Below are 25,143 nucleotides of genomic sequence, written 5' to 3' on the forward strand. Positions count from 1 at the left end.
ATTGATGCAAAGCCTCACAATTAAGCTAGGTTCGTGGCAGCTTACCAAACCGTTCATTGCATTATATGTGTATATAGGCTGACACGTGTCAAGGTTGGGCTCTTACAATATAATTCCCATATATATATATATATATATATAGGGGTTGATCTAGCTGCAGTATCTCTCCTTTTCTATGCGATCCAATAAAAAAGAGCAGAAAGGATGCAATTGCAAATATTAATTAACGATGAGAATTGTGGTGATTAAATTAAAGAGGAGATGCGCGGTGTACAGTACAGAGCAGATATTCTTAGCAGCCTAAAAGGTAGACAGCTTGAATGCACTGCAAGATGGGAGAGATCAGCAGCAGGGAAGGGCAGCACAGCAGCATCTATGGCGACTTTCTGATCAGAATGGCCCGTCACAGCCATTGCTTTCTCCAAAAGCATTGCCAATTAAGACCACTTCATTACCATGCACCTAGACTAGAGAGCTACAAAGCTTGCTTTTGATCATATTATAAATCGTATTAATATCAAATAAATGGTATGTAGATTCAGTTAATTTGGGATTTTCACTATCTCAAGAATATAACATGACTAAATTAATAAAAGGGTGAAAATTCCTAATTAAGGAAACCTCTTGTGAAATGACAGAATCTATAAATAAATAATAAATAAAAAAAAAAGAGTAAAGATACAAAACGTTGCCCTAACCCCACAAATCCTGTAATGGCCCTTTTCTTTTTAAAGAGACTTGTCAAGTACAACGTACGCGGTGCAACTTTATACTTCATAATCAAAGATATATATACGTACATGTGTACACACAGCAACCAAATCTCAAGAATCTTAGCCTAAATCTCCTTGTTTAATCATTCCCATAGTCTATTGAATACTCTTGATTATGTAATAATACGTACATAATCTCTCTCTTTGTAATGTTGTTTAATCATTACCATGGAGAAATTAATAAAAGCAAAAGCCAAAAGCTGTCCTGAGATCAGAAGGATCGAATGTGAGTTTACATTGAGCTGTTTGCGTTTAATTAATTACTAGTTATATATAGCAAGCATATCAGTACACCTACAGCATCTCCATATATACCAGATACAAAAAGGAATGTGAGCAGCTTGAGCTGGATATGAGCGAATATATCCAGTATATATAGCATTAAAATAATAATAATATAGCATTAAAAAGACGGTACATTAATTAATTTGATGGGAAAAAAAATTCATGAGCGAAATGCTCTTAATTACTGTAATTGTAAGCATGTTACATGATCAGCTAATTGCTCTAAACTATTATCCTTGGTGGCTGGAATTTAATAACTTTGAAAAAAAGAAATTTATATCCTCTAGTTTTTAGGACTTGTTTGGAAATGATTTGCACAACCTGTGTTTTCAAGTAAAACAATATTATTAATCCTAAGAGGTGTATAGCTTAACTGGTTAGACACCAGATTTGATCCTTAAAGATCACCAGTTCGAGTCTCACAAACTTAGAAATTTTCACTGGAAGCTTACATGGTCGTTAACTTTACGGCCCGTAGGATTAGCGTCGAGATAGTAGTTTATGTATAACCTCAACACTAAACCACAAGAAGGGTGAAACCCATATATAACTAAAGCTAAAAAAATTCCGAAGAGGAGAACAATCACAAATAAATTGTAAAATTAGCACAATTATTCTTAAATTATGATTGAATAACACATTCTAAAAAGGTTTTGGCGAAACGCAATATTTGAATATATAATGACATTATTTAAGAATCATGGTTCTCCATCGTAACATATATATAAAAAGTGTGATAATGCACTTGAGGGTCTAGCTGCTGTGGTCAACCGTGTAACTTGTTCCGCCCCCGTCCCGGGTTCGACCCTCTATGTGCACGCCTGTCACCCCCGCGGTGCCTTACCTGCTTCTGGGCTTGCAGGATGTCCAGTGGGCCGTGGAGAATAGTCGTGGTGCGCGTAAGCTGGCCCGGACACCCCACGTAAATTTAAAAAAAAAAAAAAAAAAAAAGTGTGATACTTCACCGAAACTTGTTGTTACTAAGTAAATAATTCACAATTTATTTTATTTTTGCGTGTTTATTACCCATCCTGTCCGTCGAACAATCACCGTAAAGAACAGCAATTCTAAGGAGCAGAAGCCAACTTGGCCCGCAGGCATTAATATTTTAATTTAAAGACGAGTTAATTATTAATTAATTAAGATGGGATATTTCGAAGGCAAAAGAAAGGAAGGTAAAGCAAGAGATTAGGCACAAAAGAAAGAGTTAGTAGCAGTGCATGCAGACCTACGGCTGCATGTTGGGTCAATCAAAAGCAGAGGACACTAACACTTATGCTTTATCTTAGTTAAACAACCGATTAGAGCACGCTTTAGCTTGTCTTTTCAACGAATCTAGACCGTCCAGTTAATTACACAAAAACAGGGTGGAGTCCCCATCCTCCTGTTAATTAGTACTATAAATGCAGGGGGGAGGTTTGCTGCCATTGCATCATCTTTTAGTTCTTCAGATCAAACCGATCGTGTAAGCACAAAACAGCCACCTCCACCATTTCTGTAGCTAGCTGTTTAGAAAACGAGCGAGCTAGCTAGCTAGCTAGCTAGTACACAGTAAGCTTAGTTACTACAAGTTAAGTAATTAGGACAGGTATATAATTAATCATGGGAGGGTACAGCAGGCAGAGGAAATCTTCATCGTGCTTATTCTCTATATTCAGCATATTCAAGTCTTGTTGTTACTCAAGTGGCAGCGATGACATGAGTGAAGATGGGTATTATGTAAGGAGAGCATGTCCAAGTGATGAAGATGGAAGACGGTGGGTAGGAGAACCAGGGATTGATGGGAAGGCCTCAGCCTTCATAGCAAGGTTCTATGCAACTAGGGTTTCAGACCCAGAACGCCAAACTCTTGCTCTCTGATGATCATGGCTCCATCCATCAGGAATATTATTGCATCATCAGCTGACCATTTAAGCTTCCATTAGTGTATTGTTTTGTCGCCTCTCAATTTCCTGCAGCTTCTCTTAATTTGTATTAATCTCATCACTTCCTGCCTGCGTCGTGCGGTACTGTGCTGTAAGTTACAAATAATGATTAAGAACAATTAATAATTTCAAAAATCTATATAGCATTGTCGTCTTTAGTTTTTATTCACTCTATATACATTCAGACGTGCAGTGCTCATGCATGTTTTCAATTCTCATACCATGCATTCATGGAGGATTGAGTCTTCTCAGGTCAGAGGTAATTAATATGATTATTATATTAGGTAAATTCATATTAAAATTGAGGGTTGTGATTTTATTTCACTACATTAGTGAATGGTTACAATTTTTTTAAAATTAGCAAAAAAACATTTAATAAAAAATCATAACTATATTGATTTCAAAAATATCAACGATATGAATTTATCTAACATAATAGATTATGTTAGTGCTAATTTAAGATGAGCTAATTAAATCCATTTAGGGGTATCTTTTTTAACTTAAATTTAAATAATTATACAAGTGATTAATGATTTTTCTTGTTACAAACTAGAGATTCCAACTTGGGACTTTTTCTTATTTAGGGGATATATATGAGTGTCAATTAAGCTACAATTAGCTACGTACAAATGAGGGATCGAAAAGGGGAAATTTACAACAACATAGAGAGTATTTATTGATTGACAAGATTAATAAATAATTATGCATGGAATTGGTGCTGAGATAATTAGCTTCTTTTTTCCCCATATATATGTGGCCATGGAAAATAATATTTCGTGTCTATTTGGAAGTGTGGTCTAATTAGTAGAGAAATAGATGTAAAAAGAATAGAAATAGATATAAAGAGAAGATAGAAATGTGTTAGAGAAAATTACATCTTTTTTTTTCTTCTTATTTTTATGTTTATATTTTTTTTTTATAAATATTGACATATTAATTCCGAGCCAATTATTTACCTGTATATATGCACTTACGCGTGGCTTCTAATCGACATATATACTCGTACAATTACAAATATGGAAAGGCTGGCTCCGAGGGATTGCTCCAAGAAATCCTTTGTTTCTCATCTTTTTAAAAGAGTGGATCAATTTCATGTACTTGTCTTTTTAATTCCAAAATAATTAATTTCCTATTAATAGAGTTGAGTCAAAATCCTTTGGGGTTATTCTTTCTTCTGCCAACGTTTAAAATGGCAAAATCAGAACCCAATGCCTCCGGCATCCAACTCATGCCGATGGAGCTCAAAGAAAAGCCAACACCTTTTAAAAAAAAAGTGGCCCTTGGCAGTCTATGCAAGCATGCCTCAAGCTATACATGAATATATGCCCTTCGATGAAATAATTTTGAGTCAAGTGAGACAGCAGCGAACACCTTTTTTTTTTTTTTCTTTTTACTGTAAATGTTTGGATTAGTTTATATTAAGGTTTTAAAATTAACAATTATTTAAATCTTCAATGAATTTAATATTTATAACGCTCAAATTAGTAATTTTTAAAAAATAAATTTAAAATCTAACTAATTGAATTTCACAACTCCGGATTAAACATGAAGGAATTTCCACCGTAGGTGCATATATGCCAGGCTAAAAGTTACCCTCTCCCTGAGATTCTGCTTCTCCTTTGGCAGCTGCATGGAAGGAGGGCCATCCACCCTTCGATCTCCTTTTAATTTACAGACTTCCTTTTTTATAAATATATAGCTCTTGCATGTGCTGCCTCGATCGTACACGAGTGATGGTCTAAATTTCATCCCTTTCTTTCCAGTATTTCGCAACGAGTTATGATCCACGATATTTCTTAGCTAGCTAGCTAGCTAAGCTTCGATCCCCTTTAATTACTCAAAAGAAATGAATGAGTTAGCTTAGGCGTGCACGCTCTTTGTGGAGATTATAATATTCTATATCTAAGGGAGTGTTTGTTTTGTACAAAGTGAAAATTAAAACAATTAATAATGGGAATTATTTAAATGTTTGTAAAACACTTTACAATGCTTCATATAATATAAAGATTATATATGATGATGATAGAATAATATTCAGGGCGGAGCCAGAGAAATTTCTTTGGGGGCAAGATTAGAAAAAATCCTCCACGTGAAAGAACTTAAATTTTAATAGTTTAATTTGTCTCTAAGATTTAAAATATTTCTTTCATGTGTGCGTAATATTAATTAATGAGTTTTGTCAGCCTTGCCTCCGCCACTGAAAATAATGATAATGTATTGTGCTAGCTTGTGAAATAATGACTATGATAGTATGTAATGACAGTGGCGTTGGAGGAGGAGGCGAGAGTGGCATTGGTGGCGGTGATAAAGACAGTGTGGATGATAAATTAAAGGTGACGGTGATGTTTACTATATATGGTAGGTGATATCATTAATAAATTACTTTGTAAAACCAAACTTAATAAGATAAAATGTTCTTAAAAAATAAACTGATTTTTAAAGTTGGTTGTAAGATATTTTTATGTTCATTAAGTAGGGGTGACCCGGGAGAAAAAAAAACCTGGAAAATTGATTAAAAAAAACCAAAACATTAAAAAAAACTGATTTTTAAAGTTGGTTGTAAGATATTTTTATTTTCATTAAGTAGGGGTGACCCGTGAGAAAAAAAAACCTGGAAAATTAGTTAAAAAAAACCAAAACATTAAAAAAACCGATTAGAATATTTTAAAAATATTCGGTTCGGTTTGGTTTCAGTTTCATAAACTTGAAACTTAAAAACATCAACCGAACCGCACCGATTTAGTTAAAAAAATATAAAATAACTAAATTGAAAAAACCAAACAGAACCGAGACCAAGCTCATCATAACACTCATTAGAAAATAAAAAAAACACAAAAAACAATATAATTTTTTATGTTTAATATAAAATAACCTGACCGAAAATAATCAATCATGCATTCAAGCATTGTTATTGGTCTTCAATCCCTTCAGTCTACTTTTTTTTTTTATTAGCGTGGGGTGTTCGGGCCAGCTTGCGCGCACCACGACAATTCCCCACGGCCCACTGAACACCCTGCAAGCCCAGTGAGTAGATAAGATACCGCGAGGATGACATACGTACGTAGAGAAAGTCAAACTTGAAACGATAAAAGAAGACAAGCCCCCACACACCGCTGAATCACGACCCTCAAGCGTTCCCTTCAGTCTACTTAGTTTTACTACTTGAGGTAAAAGAACCAATAATGACCGTTTATCTGAGGTCATAAAACTCTGCTTTTTCAGTGCTCTGCAACATGAAAATAATAATAATAAAAATAAAAAAACTCAAGGAGAGGAGCCCTGCATGTTGAAGCTAGCTTGGCTTTGTATATTTTATAGAGGAAGATTCTTCACTTGAATGAAGCACCTCACACCAAATTAAAGGGTTTTCAGCGTTGATAAGAATCTGGTCAAGTGTTCTGACCAAGAACCTTGAGCAACTTACCATCCAAATGAATGATACTCTTTTTTATTTAAAAAATCTGGAAATGCAGCAGGGTATCTTGGACTAATTTGTGCGCACCAGACTAAATCTTTACCTCCCCGTAATCAGATTTTATTTTATATTGGATTGAGCTCTGCAGTCCGTGACCAAATCAATTTCATGCATTCATTAGTTCTCTATTTGTTGTTGGATTGAGTTAATAGAGTAATAAAACCTAATACTGTTCGAGTAAAGTCCACCTATATTAATTAAAAATATTAAATGAATTTTGTGTACTTTCAAGGAGTTGACGTAATGGTTTAGGAGGTTTATTCCCTTGTTATCATCTCTTGAATTCGAATTTTGGAGCCAATTAAATATATTTAAGGGTGTATTTGGTTTTATGTTTTAAAAGTATTTTTGAAAAAAATAAAAAATCAGTTAAAAATGACATGAAAAAAAGACTCGAGTTAACCAGGTTAACTCGTTAAACCCTTAACTCGGGTCATGAGAATGTGATAATTTTATAGAAAGTAAACTGAAATAAATTATGAAGTTTAATTTTCAATGAACTCAAATGTTAAGAGATGGAATCGAAAAAAAATAATTGCAAAAAGAACTCAGGTTACCCATAAAAACTTGAGTGGATCAGATTAACCTGTAATACTCGTAACCCGTAATATTATTCTAATTAATAAACACTACTTTGTGAGGTGGGTAAAGGTGATTTAGCCACTCAATTAGTTTTTATTCAATACTTTGCCTGCCATATGTTAGATGTGGCTGGCCAGATATGAATTTTTTTCATAAGATAATATATGAAAATTACTTATGTTTGGTTCAATAATATGTCACATGGAAACTACTTCTCTCTGGTTACTTCTCTTTGGAATATATTCAACATGTCACGTGATGGCCATGACAAATAGAAACCACAGAAAGAGAGTGGAAGAGGAAAAACATCTCCTCCTCCCTTTGATGATAGCCTCGCCGCCTATTCAATATTGGCCACAATCTGACGATAACATGGCCGGGAATCCTGGTTAAAATAAGTCCACCACCCATGCTACGGTGCTTTGGAGTGACCACTCCTCCGTGAGACTTCTTTTCCTTCTTTTTTTGACGATCACTGTTTTCTTAAAGGGCACATCTCCTCCATCTTAATTCTCTCTGTTTTCTTTATCCTAAGATGATAACCGATCACTGCGGCCATGGAAGCTCCATAGGCCCATTAAGTATCAAGTGGCTCATAACATTTAATTCCGGCCGGTCCATGTAAGCCTCAAGTTAGAAGCCCAATTTAATTCAAAACTGAGTACAAGAAGAAAAAATAAATAAAATAAAATCGACACTCCTATTGTTTGGTGATCTTTTATTGCACGAGGAACCAAGAAAGGATCCGGAAATAATCAAATCAAAATAGAAAGGATCTTGATGCATGCATGCTGTTTTTCTCTCGAAACATGATCAATTTAAGAAGATCAACCTCAAATCACAAGATGAAAAATCTAAGTATTAATTATGAGGTGGTTTTCGTCTTCTTACGAGTTAAGTTCTACTTATTGCATGTAAAAGATAAAAAAGAAAAAGAAAAAAAAGGGGGTAACAACCGTCTAGTTACATAACAATATGGACTAGATATGTGTTATGATGTTCAATAATTCATGAAGCTGGATTTTTAACCAATTAAAGTTAATTAGTCAAATATTTAACGCGGGTAATGGATTCAATCAGGTCTAATAATTTTTTTTATAGGGTCTCTTAATATTTTTTTTAATAGCAAGCAACGTATCGTTTACTCTACTCGGATTTTGGCCACCACATGTCGTTGAAAAGTTGTGACAGATATTTTACACCCAAGAAACCAATTTTAACCATTTTTTAATCTAAACACATACTAAAGACCTTCAAAAACCTATTCATGATCTCAAACAACCTAAAAACAGCTTGAAAATCCAGAATCAATTCGAGATAAAAATTCTTCCCGAGCTTAGATCTACCATCCCATGCAAGGTTAAGAGAAAATAACGCTTAGAAAAGACTTTTATCATCGAATAGAACCCATTAACACTAAAGTCTTCCTTTTTCATGGCCAGAATTGTTGTCAATCGAGACTTTCTATCTATTACCAGAATTTAACTACTTTCTTTCTCCTTTCTCAAACTACGGACCAAAAAATAAAAAAAAATAAAGTTTAAGACCAAAATTGATAATTTAAAATTGGGAGAGTTCAAAAATTTATAATTTGAAAAGTTTGAGGATCAAAGTAAACTTTTCACTCCAAGTTTGAAACAACCACCTCTTTTCACCATATTTTTCACTTTATCCTTCATCTTGAAATCTTTCCCTTCCTCGATTAATTAACTTTAATTGACAATTAATTTGAGGTTATAAGGGTGTAATTGAAAAAAAAGAGTATAGAAATCAAAAAAAAAAAATTATTAAAAAACAATCTACAATGATTTATAAATGTATGAATAGAGGCGTGGTAAGTAGTGATTTAACCATGCCTTCTAGTTTTTGTTTACAAGATTGGTGGTCTATACCACGTTGCGGTCCAGACTAATTTTTTTGTTATTTTAAGAGAAAATAAAATAAAATAACACTAATATTTTTAAAGAAATAAGAGAAATTCGAGAGTTGGGTTTAACCTCGATTATTTTGATAATATGATAAAAAAATAATATAATATAATATTGTAAATTACATGTAAAAACCTATATAAAAGTGAATTAACAGTTCTTTAAAATATGAGTAAGCTTCTGCAAAGGGTTATTTGATTTGATTTGTTAAATTATCCAACAGATCAATTCTTGATTAAATTAAGATTTAAGTAAATTTTAATTTGATTTTAAAAATCAAAACAAAATTACATTATTTTAAATTAATTCAGATTTACCCATCTAATACTTTAAACCCGATCAAGTTGTATAGCTACGGATTTTATTTTAATGTGGTTGCTTGGAATTGGATTAAAGTGAAAATGTAGGACTAATAATCTCTTACGCCAAGAGGGAAATGTTAGAGTGCTACAGCACCAATGGCCATCAAAATAATGATTAAAAAAAAAAGAAGGCGAAGGGCCTAGCTGCTGTGGTCAATCGTGTGACTTGTTCCGCCCCCGTCCCGGGTTCGACCCTCTATGTGCACGCCTGTCACCCCCGCGGTGCCTTACCTGCTCCTGGGCTTGCAGGATGTCCAATGGACTGTGGGGAATAGTCGTGGTGCGCGTAAGCTGACCCGGACACCCCACGTCAATCAAAAAAAAAAAAAAGGCGAAGCGATGATATTGGAACTGAAGGAAGTGGGGGCCCACGACCCAGCTAAACATGATTTGCTACTATATATTACTTGTGCCTCTCTTCTCGCAATTATTTAATATAAAAAAAAGCGTAGTATATTTTATTATGTAGAAATAGAATTTATATTTTTTTTTTTTTGTAGAGAATCTCTTGTTTACGTAAAAGAAAAGAATATGATTTTTATCAATAATAATGAACGATTCACACTGCTTAGCTGGATTAAGATCCCTTCAAAAGTATTTAAAAAAATTTTGATTTTTTTTTTAAATTTTTTTGTTTCAAATTTTTTTTTTGTAATGTTTTCAAATTGTTTTGATGTGTCGATATCAAAAATAAAATTTTAAAATTTTAAAAATATATTATTTCAATGCATTTGAAAGCAAAAAACACTTTGAAAAGCAATCATTACTGCAATATCGAAGAAAATTTAAGAAATATTTTATATTATAATACTTTGTTGGAAGTAGCATGGTACAAACTTCTTGTCCGTGTATTCTGCACAAAAAAAAAAGCACCTATAACCCTACATGTTAAATAAATAAAAACTCTCGGGTTGAAAAGCCTAGCTCATGCCAAGCCCAGGGAAGCAAAGGCACCAACTTGCTTGGGCCGAACCTAGGCGAGTTGGGCGCACCTTTGGCACAACCCAAGCCAGCTTGAGAGACATCCCAGTCTTTTCATGTACTTTGTTATATTATTTCTTTCAAGTATTTATACTCACATTTTTTTTATTGTACATAACACGGTCAATAAGACACCATTTTCTTCACCAATGCTTAGAGTGTGTTTGTTTTTGTGGTTGAGGTTTGAAAAAAAATAGGTTTAGAAAAATCATTTTAAGTTCTGGTTAGTTTGATTTAAATAAATATTTGGTTAAAATTATGGTTGAAATTGTTGTTCAACCAAAAGCATGTTAAAAAGGTGTTTGGTTAAATTGTGGTTCAAATTGACGTTGTAAATGAAATGACAAAAAAGGACACAAAGTAAATACTTATTTTGTATTGCATTTTTAATACATTGGAATAACAACAATAGAAAAGAAAGACACTGATTTTATTGTTCCATTAAACTTGTTGTAATGTCATCACATACGTGATCTATACATGAAGGCCACTAAGATGAATGTGTTTGTGGACATGGAACAACATCGGTTAATATATCCTCATGAAGAAAATTGGGATGCTGATCAAACTCAGTAAATACCATATCTTGTTGAAACTTCTTTTTTATATAATTATATAGTGTTATGGATGCGATAATAATTAATATAAACTTGTATTTTGTAAGAAAACACATGCATGTGCTGTAAAATTCTCTACAATTTTTTATACTCTCCAAACATATGTTTTATTATACAACGTATTAAGGCTCCGTTTGTTTGCAGGAAAGTTATTTCCTTTTGGAAAGTGAATTCCGGGGAAAATGAATTCCTGGAAAGTAAATTTCGGGAAAGTACTTTCCGATGTTTGGTAGTGTTATGGAAAATGAATTGGAAAACACTTTCCAGTGTTTGGTTATGTTATGGAAAATGAACTGGAAAATAATTTATTAATAAATTAATTTTTTTTCAAGTTTATCTAATATATATAAAATATTTAATATAAATATTTAATCACTTACAATAAAAGAATGAAATCTAAAAAGTATAATGATGAATTTTTTTTATTATAATATATATTCATACATAGCTTATTTTATAAAATATAACTATATATGTCATATCATATTATATAGAAATAAGCTTGCGAAATATTTTTTAAGTAAAACCTATTACTATATTTTTTTCAATTTTAAAAGCTTAAAATAAGTTTTTTTTTTTCATATGAAGAAAGCCAAATTAGTTTATGGTAAGAGTTATATATTTGGGTTTTTTTTTTTTGGTATGAAGTGTTTTTTAAAAGATAAATAGATTCAAAAAATATTTTGATGGGTTTTTTGGATAAATATTTTATTTTACGGGTAAAGGCAATTATCCCTTTAATATCCCTTTAATATATATCAAATAAACATCAAGAAATAAATATAAATATCTAACATCAAACAAAGTCATGCATAAATATTAAGTTTCGATATCATATACATACATATTAGTTCAAATTACAAACATAAACATGCTAGACCGAATTAAACAAGTAAACATACTTGTCAAATAACAAACATAGTCTGAACCCAAATTTTAAACATAGTCAAACTATCTTAGCAAGCAGACCTGTAGTAGTGTTGGTTCACAAAATTCTGAACCCAAATTTTTTGCCATAAATGTTTTTGCCATCATTTTATTTTGGACCAAATGATCAAATGCATCCCCAAGAGTAATCTCATCAAAGCCTTCAATTTTCATCACTTCCGCATACAACGCATTAACATCGTCCCACAAATTTATCCATATGTAACAAATATAATCAAATACTAATCATGAATTAATCAAAGCAAAATAAAACAAGCACATCTATAAATATAGCAAAACAAAACAATAATTGTGGCAAAAAAATACATGCTTTTTAGTGTTATCAACGTTTTTATATTTGATTATGTTAATTCCTCTTATTAAACTTCCTCTCGGTCTCGGTTCCCCTGTAATCCTCATCTAATTCCCCTTCCCCTGGTTTCTCCTTTCCCCCGGATTCTCTCATCTAATTCCCCTCCCTTCCCCTGGTTTCTCCCTTCCCCTGGTTTCTCCCTTCCCCTTCCCCTTCCCCTTCCCCTTCCCCTGTTCGGTTTCGGTTTCTCCCTTCCCCTGTCATCCCCTTCCCCTTCCCCTATTTGGTTTCGGTTTCTCTCATCCCCTTCCCCTTCCCCTGTTCGGTTTCGGTTTCTCTCTTCCCCTTCCCCTTCCCCTTCCCCTGTTCAGTTTCGGTTTCTCTCTTCCCCTTCCCCTTCCCCGGTTTCTCCTTGTTCGGTTTCTGTCATCCCCTTCCCCTTCCCCTGTTCGGTTTCTCTAGGTTTCTGTCATCCCCTTCCCCTTCCTGCTCCTCCTTCCCAGTTCTTCTCCCTCTCTCCCCCGACTACTTCTACTGGGACTTGAAAAAAAAAGAGCAAGGGTTGATTAATTCCTTGATATGGTGGCTAATTCCAGTTCTACACATTGCCTCTCTCTCTTTATGCTTCCACCCGGGATATGGTGGCTGGATCCGGGGACGGGGAAACCGGGTAGGGAATGCTTTTTGCTGGGGAAGTTTGGCCAGTTTGCTTTGATTGATTCACAGTAATCTTCAGGGTAGGGATTTTGCTTTGATTTGTGGTTTGTTTGGTTCTGCCGGTTCTGCAGGATGTGAGTGAGGAAGAATGGAAAACATGTGTTTTTTATGGCTTGCTTTGTGAATTTGGGTTGTTTTGAACACAATGAATGTAACGAGGAAAGATGAAGCAAACTGTGTTATGTTATGGAAAAAATATGACAGGCAGCAGATTTATCAAGAAGATGAAGAATTTATGTTATGAGAAAAATGTGTATAATGAAAGAAAAGGAAAGCGTTTTCCGGTTCTTATCAAAAGGAAAACACTTTCCTTTGTTAAAGTTGTGTTTTCTGTGTTGACTGGAATTAAGTTTCCGTTGACTAGTTTTCCATGTTGTTGCCAAACATGGGAAAACAAGGAAAGTGAATTCCAGGAATTCACTTTTCTGCAATCAAACACGCCCTAAATAATGAATACAATTGAATATTTTCTCCTGACAACACTTAACATCTTATGGTTCTTATAATCCTACGACACTCAATCGTTTAATCTCCATCGTCCAAATCCTTAGCAACTGAACGATGATAAGTGTGTGTGTCTATATATATCCCTTCAATCTCGCCATGAAAAAGCCACAAAACATCTCATTTTTCTTCTATTGTACATTTTGATATGATCATATTTGATAAGAAATTCTCCATCCCAACAAAACTATTTATAGTTTCTGCTTCAAAAATATTCTCTTTAATATCTTTTTAAATAAGTACTGTTAAAGACTCTATCTTTATTTATTAAGCATTTAGCTTTTGAATTATTTGAGATCATAAAATTTGATTTCCTTTTATTATTTTTTATTTACATTCATCAAGTTCTGATATGTTGGAAATTTGGGTTGTCATTATTTTTCTTTAGTTTCGTGTGTTTGTTGCTAAATTCTGTTTGGACTTTTAGGGTTTGGTTTCAAGTTTTTGTTGGATTGGCAATGAATTCTTGTTAATTTTTGAATTTTAGATTGAAATTGTATCTGAGTTTTGGTTTCCAAAAAAAAAAAAAAACTATTGACATCAAAATAACCTGTTTTCGTGGTTGGAATTTGTCTCAACCAATACTCTCTCTTTACCATTAGAATTTGACCACTTGTCTTTTTATCTCTCAAGTTAGGGACCAAAAAATAAGAAAAATGAAGTTTGGAACCAGAATGAAATTTCATAAATTGATAGGGACTGAAAGTTTATCATTTAAAAATTTGAAGGACCAAATTGTATGTTTAACGTCACGTTTAGGAAAAACCATCTCCTTTTGTTATGTTTTTCATTTTAGTCCTCTATTTTTTAATATTTTTCTTCCTTGATAAATGTGCTTTAATTGGCCATCAATTTGGAACTATAAAGATATTATCAATAAAAAAAGAGGGACAAGCAAAAAAGACTTTCTAGTAACAATCCATAATGATTTGTTTCTTGATGAATAGTGGCGGGATGGACAACGTTTTACTCATGTCTTTTAGAGTACTTTTTAATTAGCTATTATCATGTTGTTGTTATTATTACAACCACCACCATCATTGTTGTCACGGTAATACCATCTAATTATAATGATTAAATTATATAATATTATTTATTTTACATATATTTTTAATTAATAATGTATTATTATATTTTTAAATAATGTCAATTTTTTTATTTAAAAATAATTGTTAAAAGAACAAAAAATCAATAAACATAAAGTATTTTTTTAATTTTCTAAAAACAGAAAATGGTAGCAAACGGTCTCTTGTAATGGAAATTATAATAATCAAAATAATTGAGGATATACATGCTTATAATAACAACATTTTCTGCATGTCTGTGGACTGTGCCACCGTAGCCAAGCAAAAAAGTTCAACAGAGGAAGAAAAGGAAGCAGCCTTTCTTGAAAATTGAAAACAAAAAATAATTATCTAGCAAGTGGCTACTACCTCTATTCTTTTATTCTATTTATTTATTTATTTTTAATACTGGAGGAGATTTCATTGGGCAGAGCAGTCAACTCGAGAGAAGAAAAAAGAGTATTAAGAGAAAAATGGCACTGGTTCGAAACTAACAAGTCAAACCGACCATCATCGGTTATCCACGGAGAGAGGAGTACCTGTTATATTTTTAAGTTATTATTATTATTATTATTAATCAACATAACTTTTTACCTCTTAACTAATCACAGCCCCCAAGACTAATTGGCTCGGTGATACAATTCGAGACTCGATTGATCTAAAATAATGACCGGTTCGGGTTGAAGAAAAAAAAAACTCGAACTACCCGGGTAAAACAACGTAGCTTTGGTGGAGGGACATGGGAGATCATTACTCATAGGACAAAAGTGATAAGATCAAAAGTTTAGAGCCTCAATTGACAATGATGAAGTAATTATAAGATAAGCTCTAAAATTTGATTTTCCCTATGTAGTATGTATATATATCCTGTCCCTAATCAATCAATAATATACCTGCGTGCGTACATGTGAAAGCCACTACCATTGTCTGGTTTCTCGGGCAGCATGTGACCTGCTGTAATAAACAAAACAGCAGAGGGCTGCTGCTCCTCGGCAGAAATGAAGGTTTCGACTGCACTGGTTAAGGATATCTACACTAGCAGGGGGGGATGTATTCCTTCATCACTGCTCGTCTGACATAATTAGACAAACTTATCTTTGGAGCAAAACTGCACTGATCATATGAGATGTATACTCAATCACCCAAAGTCTCGTTTATTTAATTATTGTTGTAAAACTCGGATAGGCCAGCAAGTTGATCTAAAACCCTTTCAATTTAAAACTTATACTCATTCAAATTTAATAAAAAAAAATGAGGAGAAGAAGAAAAACTCGGCTAATTTGATTAACTCGGGTCTGACTAGCTCAAAATCCAACCCTCAATCTATTGATTTTTTTAAAATAACTTTGTTTGTTCAAATTGTGCGAAAATGTTAATCCAAAACCTTTTCAATTTTAAACCTAGACCGGTTCAAATTTAAAAAGAATTAGAAGAAGAAGTAAAACTCGATCGACTTGGATCTGACCATATTAAAACTCAGCCTTTAATTTATTAATTATTTTTAAAATATATTTTTGTTCAAATAGTATTATCTTTTAAAAAAATTAAAAAATTAATTTTTCAGATCCGTGATCCATCCAACCCCGTATCAAGCCCGGATTAGGTTTTACATTGAATATGAATGGTATGATCACACAGTACTGAGTTTTTTAGGAGTTCGAGGAAGGCAGTGCCTTGACTGCAAATTTGTTTTGTAATGTGATAGAAAATGAGGATTAAACAAGCGTTTGGTATTGTACCGAGAAGCTAAAATTAATTATAATTAGGGTTAGGATTAGGATTAGGATTAAAGCAGAGCATATGTCACTTCTTCCAAGGATGTCAACCCCATGATTAGAGTCGACGACATTGTCATCATCATTGTAGGGTTTTTTTTCGAACTATGTGTCTAATTAATTATTATTATTTCTTTTAATATATGAACTTGTATGAATTAAGATTATTTTTTCTCTTCCATTGATTCTATGAATACACTCTACGTTCAAATAAATTTATGATAATTTCAAGATTTAAACTTGAAAAATGAAAGAAAAACACGTTTTTAACCCATGAGATGGCTTGGATTACTAAACTTAGGCTAAATTATAAATTATTTATCTGATTAATGTTTTTATTTTTAATTTTCATCCAGAATTATATAATCTTGGAACTTACCTCGTTTGTTAGGATTTTATTAAGAAAATAATGAAAAAATCTATAATATTCTTTTAATTCCTCCCTTTCTCTTGTGATGAATGTATACTTGTACGAGCATGTGTATGTTTATATGAAATCTCTTATTTTATTTAAATATAATCATCAACATCAACCACCTAGAACCATTCAAACCAAATAAAAAATCAAACTATATTTTATTTTTAAATAAAAACCCACATCATCATTCAAAACACAAAATCAAATAAGAAGATGAAATACTTTTCAATGAAGGGTTTTTAAAGATAGATTTAATTAGAATTTCCAAATTAGGCTTTTTTAGAATTTCATGGGACTTTCTTTGATTTTTTTTTAATTAATTATGGCATACAAGCTTAGATTCAAAGCTTTTTTTAGAATTTCATGGGGCTTTCTTTGATTGTTTTTTATATTATTATGGCATACAAGCTTAGATTCAAAGGTTGAAAAGAGATTATGGAGATTTTTTCTTCTTCTCTTGCGGAGTTGCTTGGAGTAAATTAGGAAGATTTTTATGAGATTTTCTGTCAATTCAATTATCTAGGAGTAGATTCAAAAGGATCATAAAATCTAAGGTGCAAAATCAATGCTTTTTTTTTTTTTATCGAGGGAAAATTAGTTTAACGTTAATTGGCATGATCAATATTCAATGATGATGATTATGTATTAATTAAAAAACACGAAGTCCCCACATGGACATGGAGTGTTCCCTTTCACATTAGCGCATGTGAAGAACACATGCTCCATCCATTTTGTCTTCGTGCAATAATCAACACAACTGAGCAGGACACAGTGCTGTATGTATGTCTTTCAATCGGACCCTCCTTCCCTTGTTTAAAACAAAAACACAGAGGATTGTTTGTTTGATGATGATGATTATATATATTATGGTAGAGTAGAGGGTCTTTTAGATTTATAATACAAATTGATAAAAGTTTTTGGAGAATAACATGTTAGAAAATTTAAAATCCAATGGTTAGGAAATAATAGGTTAGCAGGGATACACTAAAGCTCTGCTTTTCATACATCTAGTCCCGTTAGAAAGATTTCAACAAGATAATTTTATTTAAATCTTGAAAGATCATCAAACATGGTTTTAATTTGTTAGAGATTTTGTTTGGGGTTAAATACGATTTCATTTGATTTTCTTTTAATATATAGTTAGAATCTTTCTAATGGTGTCGAATATGTCTAAAATATAGCACCACAGTATGTTTTTGATGATATATTTTTTTTATATATATTTATATTTATATTTTTTTCTCCTGTTACATCGTTTTATCCCTTTTTTGTTTTATCTTAAATCCCATCTTTTAACCTTGTGTATTTTGTGTTAAAACTATATTAATTTTCAGATATTTTTTTAGGGCGAGTTACTGTACCAGAACCTTGAGCAGATATTTTATTTTTTAGATCCTAGCGTGGTCGGTGAATGTGAAATGGTGTGTGTGGTGATAATTGATAGGTGGGAAATTTTGAGTTTTTTGTAATTAATTAATTTTGTAAGAGTTGACGAAGCTCAGTCACATCCAAGGAAAAAAAGAGAGAAAAGTAAAGGCATTCACGTGTACAGGTCTGTATGGGAGCACGATCCATGTGCTGAGGTACAGTCGACCTCTTACAAAGTTTTTTAATTATTTAATTAATTTATGATAGATAAGAGAGAGAAAGAGAGAAGAAGGATGCTTGCTTCCCCTTCTATGCTCATCTCACGGATCTTGCCTCTCCACTCCTCTCCTCTCCTCTGATCCTCCCCCTCTTATTTTATCCTTTAGTACTTGCTCTATATATACACACACACACAGACAAGGACGCCTATAGAATAAACAAGAGAAGAGAGTACTGGTTCCTCCGTTGACGCATCAAAACAAAGAGACCTCCACCACCTCCTCCGACGACACACACCTCTACGCACGCAAGGACCAGGTATCAGTTAATGGCTTCTTGGAAAAAAACCATTACATCCCCTTTCAGGAAAGCTTGTACTTTCTTCAACCAGCAGCAAGCCGTCAGCAGGGACAAGAAGTCCCAGCCAGGTACAGTTCCTGGCATTTTTCATTTCCCCAAGTGCTCTTTTGCCTGTCCGATTTGCTGCGTTTTAAACTACGATTCATCTAATTAAGAAAGAAACACATTTAATTTTTACGTCTCTTTTTTTAACCCGAACCGTAATATTCACAGCATAATCAAAAGGGCTAAGTGTTTGTTTGTTTGGTAATTGCTTTTAGGTTGGAAATATGTTTTAGATATTTAGCATCAATTTGTAGCTCAAACATAGCGCCAAGGCGTTGATATTTAGCTTAATTATCCAGTAATTACTTGTTATTGATATTTAGCTTAATTATCCAGTAATTACTTGTTATTGATATTTAGCTTAATTATCCAGTAATTACTTGTTATTGATATTTAGCATCGATTGCAGGGGAGGAGAAAAGGGTGCTGGACCTTCATGGTGAAGTCATGGCATGTGGTTATGAAGATGTTCAAGTGATGTGGTCGATTCTTGACAAGTCCAAATCCGCCACCTGCGACATGACCACTTCTTGATCCCCTAGCTATACATCGTAGTACATGTTCATGCATGTACGAGCCCAGGATCATGTCATGGTGTGTGCATATGCATGGATCTGGTATACATGCATGCATACATGTCTGTAGATATCGTCACATCATGACAGGGAATTGGGAGTAGGCAGATTTTTAGAATGCCCATTGTTGGATTAGGAATCGGTGATGCTGGAGGTGGTGGGAGATCTCAGTATGTAATAGGGAATCCCTGTGATCATTGGAAATCACGGTGAGATTTAATGGAAATCAATTTAGATCGCTTTATTTTTATTTTATTTTCGTATTTTGTTCTTGGATATATGATATAACATATGATAGACGCATGCATGTGCATGCATATGACATCTTAAGTGGCTTCATGCCAAGGAGCAATGAGCCTTATCTGTCGTCGGATTTCGATATGGATACGCTCTTCCTATTGGAAGAACAGATTACGCCATGCCCCACTTCTTGATTTCGGACGTCGTTTTCCCCTATAAATTTTATCCATCTATTTTACCGTTATTGTGTTTTGAAAACAAATATAAATTCATTTAAAAATAAAAAAGCTGCAAATGTATAACATGGCAGGGAGCGTTTGGAAACACGAAATACTATTAAAAATTAAAAATTTTAATATATTTTAAATTATTTAAATATAATAATTTAAAAAAAATATTATTTTAATACATTTTAATATAAAAAATATTTTAAAAAGTAACCGGAATTACACTCTGTGCTGTGGTTACATGTATTAACTAATTTCATTATTATATTTATGGCTTTGGGTGTTTTATTAAATGAGATTTAATTGGGAGTATTTTAGTAAAATGCAGAGCTTAATATATATCTTAACAAGACAATTATTTTAGGGTAAACAAAAATAGAAAGTAAAACAATCTCTTTACAAAAGGTGGAGCAATTCACTTCCTAAAATAGTAATTAAATGTCATTTAATCATGGAAATAATCTTATCGTCCTGTTTCTTGAGTTATAATTAGGGTCTAAAGATCCAAGTTCAAATCAGCCTCGAAATGTCAAAGAATTCATCATCATAATTAACAAGATATAATTCAATAGCTTGTTCTAGTGGTTAAGAAAAAAAAATATTATTATTATTTTTTTTTAAATTCAAATCATGAGATAGTCATTAAAAACAATTAATAAACTTTTTTTAACAGGTTACTTAGAACCAATTTCCATTTAAAATTTAATTCATGATATTATAAATAATTATAAATATAAAATTTTATTAAAATATCTGAATTAAATTCAATTAAAAAAATCACAAACATGCTGTGAATGTATTTGGTGTCGAGTTCAAGCTATTTGCATTAGTTTGCTATTATGAAAAACATTGATTTCCGGTGGTCTTCAAAATCCAACCGGCCGTGCTGGCTGTGGCGTCAACACTGTTAGTTGTTCTAGTCCCAGAGAGTTTTTATGAATCGACATTTTAGTAAAAATACAGTTAAAAATGTGTTTGCATTGAAAAAAAAAATACATATAGATTATATATTGTTACATGTAGTTTATTTAATAATAAAAGCTTATTCTAGTATATAATATTTTTCTTTTATTAGAAACATATAAAGGAAACCTCAAAAGATGTTTCTTCTGACTATTAGGTTGATATTAATTTTGGGTTCAAATAGATTTTCCTGATATATAGTTTTAAAACCTATTTAAGATTAACCTGGAACAAAATCAAGTTATAAATAAGAAGGATTAACTTAAATATTTATAAAAAAAATTAAAATAATATCATTTTAATAAAAAGAAAATCAATGAGTTTTTAACTAGTCAAGTTTTACCTAACTCAAGTTTTGTCCTAAAAAACAAAGGTCATCGATTCGAATTTTATAACCATGCTTAGTAACTTTTATTTCTAGATTGGAAGAAATTGTTGATTTTTGAGAAAAAAAAATACAATTAGGAAAGAATTGATTCAAATATTTATTAAGAAATTAAAATTGATGCTGCTTATATAGGGCTATTTATTTTTAGATTTGCCATGCGTAAATCATAGGGATTATTGGAAAGACATGTCCAAAATGGAGCTGGGTCTTGTGCGTTCGAATGCGGGCCATAAGCAAAGTCCATGCTCAAACTCATGGTTACCAACCGGTTACCTTTAGCGTTTGAAGTTCTTCGAGCTCCAAAGGCAGCCGATGATGGAAACTAATGCAGCAGTCCCTCACAGAGCTCAAGTTGAAATGTAATAACATACACAGCTTGTTGAGAGAATTGATATCCCAGTTTTTGATCGCAGTATTATTTGTTACATGCCCATCATAATGCCAAAGAATTCTTGCAAGGAAATCTTTAAGCATCGCATGAGATACTTGACTCTTGACAAGCACATGCCTCTCCACTTCCAAGCCATCTGTTTGAGAGTTTTGATTAATTCAAATACATAGAAAAGGCAAAGGGCCGCGTTCCCTTGTGTTGCCCCTCCAGGATTTACTGGCTTGAATACTCCTATTTTCACTGGTGCATAATAATGGCAAGTGTCATTCGCATACAGCTGAAGCTCCTGGCATTTGAAACAAGAAGCATGTGGCAGCAACATAGCCTATCTCGTAGAACTGGGTTCCCAATTCTCTTGGTAATCAATACATATGCTCCCAGCTGATATTGTCAAATCATAGATCGAGCATTCCTCTCTTCCCGCGCTTCAAGGGCATCTACTTCCTCATTTGATAAGAGATCAACCATAGGCCCATACACATCCCAATCCTTTCTTTTCCTGAGGCGTACGAGAAAATCAACAAACACTCGTAAGCTTCCTGCCAATAAAATTTCATGATAATGGAATCTTCAATGCATACTGGACATGAAACACAATGAACGAAAATATAACATTTCAAAGATGGTGCATTGCAAAGAAACAAAAAAAAATATACGCTGCATAATTCAAAGAAAGATTTATGGATAGAACAACACGCAGCTGGAGGATGTCTGCGTAAACTTTAGACAGGGAAATATGCACTTGAGTGGCCAGGGGGTAGAATATATAATGATGAAAGAAAATAAGGGTGACACTCGTTTTCTTAAATATCCCTTCCCACATCACAACTTGATTTTAGATTACTGGTATCAAGCAATGATGGAACGGAGTCCTCCAGTTCTTAACAATAACTGGATCCATTTTTTCTCCTTTCCTTCTCTTTACCATTCTTGGGACAATATCAGCAAGTTACTCTCAAGAACTACTGGGGGAAGCTTATGCGAAATTCAGTTTCAAAGAAAAGAAGAGGAATAACGAAGTTACAAAAGGTGTTCTATGAGGGGTATGAGAAAGGAGATACAAGGTATATGCTACATTTAATTTATGACAAAACATGCATTGATCATTATAATGATGCAGAGTAGGAAACTACAGTTATTAAGAACTTGTTCCCTTGCCTTGAAGCATTACAATTACTGCAAATTAACATTACAATACAATATGTATATTCTTCAAGTCTCAGCAAACTTATAGTTTATTAAACTTGGTAGAAATAGAAACCACATACCGAACCACACTGTATTTGTTGTTGAACAACTTCATCAAATCCAATGAAGTACCACCTGCTTTACTATGAGCGATAAAGAGAGAGAGGGAGTCAGTGAGATTCAAGTTCTGACAATGTTTCACATTAAAATCATCTCAACATACACCCTCTTCCACAATGAAACAAATATTTAGTAACAAGAATAAGATAAGACTTGTGAAAGAAACCTTGCAGGAACATATTCGGCACCACGACGTCCCTTTTTACTCATTCTGATTTCTCTTGCAGCAGCTACACTTTGAACTGCAGTCTGGCACAACAAGTAGCATATAGATATGGTAAATCGAAATGCATCCAACTCTAACCAAAAAAAAAAAAAAAAGAAGCAAAAACGGTAAGTATGCAGTAAAGGTTGTCACCTCATAAAGCTGTTCCCTAATAGCAAAGGCAACTGCAGGCTGCAAAGAATAAGGTAATGTTGGTCTTGAGGAATCAACATTTAGACGAATGAGATAGAGGGGAAGTACTGATAATAGAGTAGTAGCCTTGCTTACTCCAACTTCAGGGTCTTGAATACCCAAATCGTCGCAAAAGGTTTTAGCAAAGTCTTCGGGATCACTTTCAAAGTTGTTCATGTCCTGAAATTGACAATCAACAAAAGCATTAAAAGAAACAGATCCATAAAAACTGGTGGAAGAATATAGAGCATATGAACGAATACGAGTGAAACGAAGGTTAATTATTAGTAAGTGCTATCTTACCCACAAAAACTGATCCTTTATAAGAGTGTTATTCACGCGAAGATCAAGCTGAGATCGAAGAAACAAAGCAAAATCCTTCCATATTATAGCAAGCAACCAAAATCAAATAGAACAGTAAGACAGCGAACAATACTCGGTGCAAGAAAGAAAGAAAGAAAGAAAAACCTTAATAGGCACAATCTTGTCTCCAGTGTACAGCATATCTTGACCTTCATAGGATCGAAACTCGGCCAATTGCGTCTGATCCAAATAATAATAACAATAACAATAGAGATAAATTAAGGGTAATCTTAAATACATGCTTATGCTCTTATCAATTAACAGGGAAATAAAAAAAAGGTGAAGAGGAGCTGGGCAGGACCTGTATGGATTGAACAATGTGCATAATAAAAGGAGGAGGAAGCTTCAAGTCTTTGACAGTTCTTTTAGCGAAGATGGTAATCTCAGAGTCTGGATCCGTGGGATTCCATGTGAAGGCATCTTTGTAACGCTGCTCCTCTAATTCTATGTCCAGACGAATTGGCACCAAGTTCTCCCTTGTTGGCCTGCTTCTTCCTCTCAGTTTCTAGTTATATCAAGAAATCTTGAAAGAAACCCTAAAGAAAAAGAAAAGGGAAAAGAAAAAAACTTACACCCTGAACTTGACAGGCCCTTTTGAAGACGATGAAGGCAGCGCTTTCATCTCTCTTCTACAGTTTGAGTTCGAAGTCCGCAATCAAAGCAACAAAGCAAAACAGCCTTGTGAGCTGTACTGTAAACTCCCAGATCACCAAGACAGAAACTACTCTCGTCTTGTTTATGTTACTTTTAATGATAACTTGGGCCAACCTCAAATATAGCTCTAGAACTATTTGAGGAGTATCACTATATTTATTTTCAATTTTACCCTTGAATAGAAAAAACTATAGATTTATTATAAAATAACATTTCTTCATATAAAAAAAAATTATAATTTAGATTAAAATATGGATGAAATGCCTTGAAAAGGGATGTAAGTACTTAATTGAAAGTTTTCAGACGTAGAAAATAACTCTGATTTTTAGAAAAGTATCTCCACAGAAAATTAAAAATAGGATTTTGTGTTAAAGAATTATTTTTTTCCATTCAAATAATTAGAAAATGAGTAAGAAAAAAATAATTCAAAAACAGCTTTCCAATTCTCTTTCGGAAAATAATTACAATATTATGTTTACTTTTAATAAACTATAATAATAATTTTTGTCTTTTCATTACCTCTATATCATCGTTTAGCTTTCTAGCATAACTACCTTTTAATTCATTATTTGATAGGCCCTAGAGTAAAGCCCGAATCAAGGGCGGAGGAGAGTCCTTCTCTATAGTGCCACTTTATTTTCTTTTCAATGCTGAAAAACCATAAAGTATTTTTTTAATGTAATTATCAAACCTTTATTAAAAAATATCCCGTAAAATTGAAAAATAAAATTACAATAATGATGAAAAAAAATAAAAAAATAAAGTAGAATGTGAAACCATAAAGAATTGAATATGAATATAATGATAGAGAAAAAAAAAGAAAGAAGATAAGTTCGTCTTGATAAATTTCATAAAGTTAAATAACAATGAAGCTATTTTTTTACCTTTCATTGAAAAAAATTGATGCTTTTAGTCTGGGGTTAATTCGGTTTTTTTCAATAGTTTATTAGTCATTAAAAAATTATTCAGAGATACAAGTCCTTTTAATTTTTTTAGAAT

At 32.9% G+C, this 25,143-nt stretch overlaps 2 protein-coding genes across 2 annotated transcripts; one reads left to right on the forward strand and one right to left on the reverse strand.

Moving 5' to 3' along the window:
• Positions 1–18,274: 18,274 nt before the first annotated feature.
• LOC7496491 (uncharacterized) lies at positions 18,275–19,468 on the forward strand. Its single transcript, XM_002314303.4, has 2 exons — positions 18,275–18,661; positions 19,048–19,468. Exons 1-2 carry the CDS (start codon positions 18,562–18,564, stop codon positions 19,170–19,172), a joined length of 225 nt encoding a protein of 74 aa, XP_002314339.1. The 5' UTR covers positions 18,275–18,561; the 3' UTR covers positions 19,173–19,468.
• Positions 19,469–21,383: 1,915 nt separating this feature from the next.
• On the reverse strand, positions 21,384–24,247 carry LOC7496492 (chromatin structure-remodeling complex protein BSH). The gene is made up of 9 exons (XM_002315441.4): positions 24,063–24,247; positions 23,792–23,975; positions 23,596–23,670; positions 23,431–23,478; positions 23,224–23,307; positions 23,089–23,127; positions 22,897–22,979; positions 22,691–22,753; positions 21,384–21,921 (listed from the first exon to the last, which is right to left on the reverse strand). The coding sequence occupies exons 1-9, from the start codon at positions 24,110–24,112 to the stop codon at positions 21,813–21,815; spliced, it is 735 nt and encodes a 244-aa protein (XP_002315477.3). The 5' UTR covers positions 24,113–24,247; the 3' UTR covers positions 21,384–21,812.
• Positions 24,248–25,143: the final 896 nt, after the last annotated feature.

This window comes from Populus trichocarpa, chromosome 10 (assembly GCF_000002775.5).
Source record: "Populus trichocarpa isolate Nisqually-1 chromosome 10, P.trichocarpa_v4.1, whole genome shotgun sequence".
NCBI lineage: Eukaryota > Viridiplantae > Streptophyta > Magnoliopsida > Malpighiales > Salicaceae > Populus > Populus trichocarpa.